The sequence below is a fragment of the Sebastes umbrosus genome, unplaced genomic scaffold, assembly GCF_015220745.1.
Source record: "Sebastes umbrosus isolate fSebUmb1 unplaced genomic scaffold, fSebUmb1.pri scaffold_80_arrow_ctg1, whole genome shotgun sequence".
Taxonomy (NCBI): domain Eukaryota; kingdom Metazoa; phylum Chordata; class Actinopteri; order Perciformes; family Sebastidae; genus Sebastes; species Sebastes umbrosus.
The window spans coordinates 127,501-135,000 of record NW_023618540.1 but is presented as its reverse complement, the minus strand read 5'-3'; the positions used below and the strand labels follow the sequence as shown (position 1 = coordinate 135,000).

Sequence of the window (7,500 nt, the reverse complement as noted above, 5' to 3'; positions counted from 1 at the left end):
AGGATCAATACATGCCGATCAGTGAGGATCAATACATGCCGATCAGTGAGGATCAATACATGCCGATCGGTGAGGATCAATACATGCTGATCAATAATGTGTCTGATGTCCCTGCAGGGACACGGCGGGTCAGGAGCGGTTCAGGACGATCACGACGGCCTATTACAGAGGAGCCATGGTAAGACACGCCCCCTCCTGCTTCCCTCTCTGCTATTGGACGGATGATGTGTCAATCATTCCTGTGCTGATGTCACAGCGTGTGTCACTTCCTCTGCACTCACTTCCTGTCTGCTGTGTTCCAGGGCATCATGCTGGTTTATGACATCACCAACGAGAAGTCCTTCGATAACATCAGGAACTGGATACGCAACATCGAGGAGGTACGCCACGCCCACCCTCTCACATGACATCATCACATGACAATCATCACATCACATCCATCACATGACATCATCACATGACCTCATCACATGACATCACACCCATCACATGACATCATCACATGACAATCATCACATCACATCCATCACATGACATCATCACATGACCTCATCACATGACATCACACCCATCACATGACATCATCACATGACATCATCACATGACATCATCACATGACAATCATCACATCACATCCATCACATGACATCATCACATGACCTCATCACATGACATCACACCCATCACATGACATCATCACATGACATCATCACATGACAATCATCACATCACATCCATCACATGACATCATCACATGACCTCATCACATGACATCACACCCATCAGATGACATCATCACATGACATCATCACATCACAATCATCACATGACATCATCACATGACATCATCACATGACCTCATCACATGACATCACACCCATCAGATGACATCATCACATGACATCATCACATGACCTCATCACATCACATCACACCCATCACATGACATCATCACATGTGCGAGCGCGGGGATGTGTCACGACACGTGAAAAGTGAAGTGACCGAAGCTTCAAAGGCGCCGTCACGGCTCATCTACGAGTCAGTGCTGCCATCTGGTGCATCCAGTATACGCATGCAGCTCTCACTGGGGTTCTACCGGGAGCGGATGGTTCTACCGGGAGCGGATGGTTCTACCGGGAGCGGATGGTTCTACCAGGACCGGATGGTTCTACATGGACTGGATGGTTCTACGTTGACCGGATGGAGGACCGGATGGTTCTACATGGACCGGATGGTTCTACCAGGACCGGATGGTTCTACGTGGACTGGATGGTTCTACCAGGACCGGATGGTTCTACGTGGACTGAATGGAGGACCGGATGGTTCTGCCAGGATCGGATGGTTCTACGTGGACTGGATGGTGGACCGGATGGTTCTACGTTGACCGGATGGAGGACCAGATGGTTCTACCAGGACCGGATGGTTCTACGTTGACCGGATGGAGGACCAGATGGTTCTACCAGGACCGGATGGTTCTACGTGGACCGGATGGAGGACCGGATGGTTCTACCAGGACCGGATGGTTCTACGTGGACCGGATGGTTCTACCAGGACCTTTACTGGAGAGTGACGTGATAGTTGTGAGAAAATGACGTGCAGAGTTAATGAGACCCGGCGTCGGCGTTACGTAACATCCAGTTTTCATATTAAATGTTGGACTACAGACGGGTCATGTGACCTCGACCGTAACGGGTCATGTGACCTCGACCGTGACGGGTCATGTGACCTCGACCGTAACGGACTCCATGTTTGTTTCAGCACGCGTCTTCAGACGTGGAGAGAATGGTTCTGGGAAACAAATGTGACATGAACGACAAGAGACAAGTGTCCAAGGAGAGAGGAGAGAAGGTCTGTTCATTTCTAAATACTGTATATTAATAAGAAACTGTATTTACACTACAGCAGCGTTAGGAAGTGCTTTAAAATGAGACGAATCAAAACAAGAAAACAAATCAAATAATGAAACTTAACTAAATAAATGACTAAAAGTTATTTTACAAAGTCATTTTATAGAAAATATAATATAAATAATAATAATAAGAATTAAAGTACAGTATTATAAAAGGACTTTGCATCTAATGTGAAGTTCTTTTTTATTTAAAAACATATTACACTTTGATCAATCATATCGCAGTCCCAGTTATTAGAGCCAATAACGAGCTGGAGACTTTATTGATCATCTGAAAATGCAACTTCACTTTTAGCTTTTTCTTCTTTTCTTAATACAAACTGACGTCTTTACAACGTTTCTGTATTTTCCAGAGTGATGAATGAACTCAGATGTTGAGTCGTCTCCTGTGTTGAATATTAACGTCTCAGTTTAACTCCGTCTCTCCTCGTTGTTCAGCTGGCGATCGATTACGGCATCAAGTTTCTGGAAACCAGCGCTAAGTCGAGCATCAACGTGGAAGAGGTGAGTCACGACTCGTCACTTTACTTCACCTCGTTACGTAATAAATAACAAAATAAAAGCATCCAGATGTGAATGTGATGTCTTTCTCCTCCGCAGGGCTTCTTTACACTCGGCAGAGACATCATGACCAGACTCAACAGAAAGATGGTGACTTTATTAAAAAAGACAGAAAGACAGAGACGTTCACAAAGCAACCGTCAGCCGAGAGGAAATATTATTTCAATAATAATCCTTTTATCCAGACAGATGTCATACTATACTACGACTTTTCACCAAGAAAAGTCATAAGAACGTATGTCGTAAGAATTCATGAGAAAAAATTCTTAGTATAGTATGTTGAAAAAATGAATGAAAAAAAGTCATATTATAGTATGTAAAAAAAATTCATGAAAAAAAGTCATGGTATAGTATGTCAAAAAATAGTAAAAAAAAGTCATATTATAGTATGTAAAAAAAATTTCATGAAAAAAAATTCTTAGTATAGAATGTCGAAAAAAGAAAAAAAAATTCATAGTTTATGTTGAATAACGTAAAAAGTCGTAGTATAGTATATGTTTATGTATATATATATATATATATATACACATATATATATATATATATATATATAGTATATAGTATATCATATATCATAATGAATGACAATCTTGACCTTTGACCTTTGTTTCCTCCAGAACGACAACAACCCGTCAGGTGGAGGCGGGCCGGTTAAAATCACAGAGTCTCGCTCCAAAAAGAGCTTCTTCAGGTGTTCGCTGCTGTAGCTGCTCAGACCTCCTCCTCTTCCTCCTCCTCCTCCTCATCCTCCTCCTCATCCTCCTCCTCTTCGTCGTGGTCTTCTGGCTGATGCAGGACGGAGCGCCGCTCTCTTCTTCTCCTCCTCCTCCTCCCGGTTTTAACTCTGCCGTTGCTTCAGCAGGTGAAGAAGACTCGGCAGCACGATGAAGGTGTTTCTAAAGAAAGAGAGTGGAAGTGATGATGATGATGATAACGATGAAGAGCAGAGGACATTTTTTTTTTTTTTTTTTTATCTTTTTACCAAAGCTATGAAGTCGTGGCGATGTCTCACTCTGATGTGTTTTCATATTAACGTTTCATCATCATTTAATGCTGCAGCAGAAAACACAGTTTATTACAAACTAAAACTTTATGACCAAAGACTGAAGATTAACGTCGGAAACATTTCACGTTATAATCGACGGAGGTGATTGTTACGGTTTTATATATATATAGTTAGAATCAGTCAGGTTATTGACACATTTAAAGAGACGTTTGTATTTGTGAGAACGGAGAGGAAACATGCTCCGTTACATCAACTAATTTGAGCTTCAAAATTAATCAAATTAATAACTTTTTAAATAAAGTTTTTACTATCGCAGAGTTAATCATACGTCTGCATGAGTTAACAGAATATAATATAAAAAGATTAACTCATTAATAAATTGATTTAATCGTTAACGTTTCATCATTTCAGAATTTAACTCAAAAGAACTAATAGAATCGTTTCATGTTGCATCGTTTAAATTCACTTTTTAAATGTGTCAATAAATCAAATCATCAATAATGAATCACTGAATTGATTCTGTTCCTTTTCGACTCAGAAAACAAACTAATATTAGTTATCTCTGATAATAATCACGTTTATTGATCTGCTGCACTTGGTTAGTTAAACGTCTCTTCAGTCGTCTCCGTTTGTCTCCGATGTTGAGTATTACAAGTATTACAAGTATTACAAGTATTACAAGTCTTAAAGCTGCTCATGAAGGAACTGAATCACGGAACGGTTTTAAACTAAAGTGATAAAAATGAAACGTTAAAATCTGACCAATCATTAATCAGACTGTGAGGCGTTCACTGTCTCCTGTAAAACACAGCATCTGTGAGCTCCCGTTTGTGTTTTTAATCAAAGATCTGAAGTTATCGATGCTTTTCTATATTTTGTATTTCTTCTCGTTTCTTTAACGCCGACGAGTCGACGTGATTTTATTTTTTAACATTCAGGTGAATTTTTTTATCCAACTGCTTGTTTGAATTCTTATTTTTGTATAAATCTTAAAAAAGAGTTTTATTCAGAGTTCAGTCGGTTTTATGACTTTAATCTTTTACAGTTTCATTTCTCTCATTTATAAATTACACTTAAAGCAAAATAAATACAGAATTATATTTTCTTTTTAAATCTTTAAATAATAAATTAATAATTGACCTATAAAATAAAATGATTAAATGTTTCGGGAACAAACGAGACATAAATAATTAATTAACAAAAAGTTACATTAAAATGTTTTTCATTATTTTTTATTTCATTTGAAAAAATAATTATTAATTAGTTATTTTATGTGTGTTTTTTGTTTGAAATCATTCTCAGATTGTTTTTTAGTGTTTTTGTTGTTCAGATGTTGACTGAAGAGAAGTTTCAATATCTGACGTGTTAAACGGTGTTTTGTTTACAGACTCACTGCAGCAGTATTATTATTATTATTATAATAATAATAATGATTATTCAGTTTTAATAATAATTATTATGATTATTATCATTATTATAATGATTTTTATTATTATCATTATTATTATTATAACATTATAATAATGATTATTATAATAATCATTATTATTATTATAACAATGATTATTATAATAATAATCATTATTATAATCATGATTATTATAATAATCATTATTATTATTATAATAATCATTATTTTCTATTAATCTCCAGCTGCACTTTATGTTCTGTGTGTTTGTGCTTCTTCTGATAAAAAAAGGTGCTTTAACAGACTTCCTGTCTCCGATCAATACTGACAATTTAAATGTATTCATTAATTTCAGGTTCCTTTATTAATAATTCATCAATCATGTTTAATCCTGAACTCACCTTCTGACTGATTAATCAATAACTGATCCTGATCAGCTGTTCGTGTTCCTGATGAACTCATTTTCTTCCTCGACTTCGATGTTTATTCACATTCAACTTTTCTTTAACTCAAAGAGATAAAACAATAATCAATCAATCAATCAATCAATCAATCAATAAGGTTGAAAAATGAGAAAAAAAATGTCTTAATCAAACAAGAAGTAAACAGGAAATCAAATAAAACTGAAGTTTGAAGCCTAAATATATTTCAGGGATCAGCTGTTATTGTTTATATAAAAACTAATCAGCTGATCAATACCTGATCAATAACTGATAATGATTGTTTTGCTGTTAAACGTGGTGTTTTGTTTATAAATTCTGTTTAAACTCTTTTAAAGATGTTTTTTGTTTTGATTTTTAACATCGCTATGCAACAATACATTTATTAATATTCATAGCTTTTGATCAGATAATCAGATGTATTGATTATTATTATATTGATACGGAGCTGCATGAAGGAACATTTATGAGAAAACAAGTTTCACTTCAATCTCAGATTTGTTTTTCTTTTCACAGCGAGTCATAAAAACATGATTTCTTTATTAAACATTTTATATTTGTGAGTTTGATTATTCCTGATTGATCGAGTCGATCGAGTCGATCGGAGGACGTCGATTAACAGAAGAAATATTGATTAACATGAGAACGAGAACAGATGAAGGCTCCGATCAGGAACCGGATGTTTAAATCAATAAATCAATAACTAAATCAATAAAGTGACGACTCGGTGTGAAAACGTTTCAGTTGAAGAAAATAAAAGAAGCTTTTATTGTGAAATGTTTCTAATGTTGGAACCACTGCAGTGACCTTTGACCTCTGTACATCCACTTCCTGCTCTGTGATGTCATCGCTGTGTCAGCTGATTGTAAAATAAACAACTTTTTCTATCAGCTGTTGGTCTGATCGATCAATCGGTTCATTGATGAGCTGATCGACAGGAAATTAATCAATTACCTTCCTTCCTCTCCTTCTTTCCTCTTTCACACCCTTCCATCCTCCTTTCCTTCACTACCTCCTTCTTTCCTTCTCTGGTCTCATGAGAAAACTTTTAAATTTAATTAATTATTTTCTGTTTTTTTTTAAAAAATTATTCTCAGTTTTCAGTCAGTTTGGTTAAATTATATTATATTATGTTATGTTATATTATATTATTATATTATATTATATTATTATGTTATGTTATATTATTATATTATATTATTATGTTATGTTATATTATTATATTATATTATTATGTTATGTTATATTATGTTATGTTATGTTATATTATTATATTATATTATATTATTATGTTGTTATATTATGTTATATTATATTATGTTATGTTATATTATTATATTATGTTATTATGTTATGTTATATTATTATATTATATTATTATGTTATGTTATATTATGTTATGTTATGTTATATTATTATATTATATTATATTATTATGTTGTTATATTATGTTATATTATATTATGTTATGTTATGTTATATTATTATATTATGTTATTATATTATATTATGTTGTTATATTATTATATTATGTTATGTTATATTATATTATATTATATTATTATGTTATGTTATATTATGTTATGTTATATTATTATATTATATTATGTTGTTATATTGTTATATTATTATATTATGTTATTATATTATATTGTTATGTTATTATGTTATATTATGTTATGTTATTATGTTATATTATTATATTATATTATATTATGTTATATTATATTATGTTATGTTATATTATATTATTATGTTATGTTATTATATTATATTATATTATTATGTTATGTTATATTATTATATTATATTATGTTGTTATATTATGTTATATTATTATATTGTTATTATATTATATTACATTGTTATGTTATTATATTATATTATTATATTATGTTGTTACATTATTATATTATATTATTATATTATATTATGTTGTTATATTATTATATTGTTATGTTATATTATTATATTATATTATATTATTATATTGTTATATTATTATATTATATTATGTTATGTTATATTATTATATATTATATTATGTTATGTTATATTATTATATTATATTATTATATTATATTATGTTATATTATTATATTATGTTATGTTATATTATATATTATATTATGTTATGTTATATTATTATATTATATTATGTTATGTTATACTATAT

General features: G+C 32.2%; 1 protein-coding gene across 2 annotated transcripts in view; it reads left to right on the top strand.

The window, feature by feature from the left end:
- LOC119484496 (ras-related protein Rab-8B) overlaps positions 1-4,671 on the top strand; it is a 12,334-nt gene extending 7,663 nt beyond the window's left edge. For both annotated transcript variants that reach the window (XM_037763337.1, XM_037763336.1), the window contains exons 3-8: positions 118-178; positions 303-380; positions 1,759-1,848; positions 2,348-2,413; positions 2,510-2,560; positions 3,088-4,671. In XM_037763337.1, the coding sequence (XP_037619265.1) occupies positions 118-178; positions 303-380; positions 1,759-1,848; positions 2,348-2,413; positions 2,510-2,560; positions 3,088-3,177 (436 nt within the window). In that variant the 3' untranslated portion in view covers positions 3,178-4,671. The remainder of the gene's footprint in view (positions 1-117; positions 179-302; positions 381-1,758; positions 1,849-2,347; positions 2,414-2,509; positions 2,561-3,087) is intronic.
- The last annotated feature ends 2,829 nt before the right edge of the window (positions 4,672-7,500 follow it).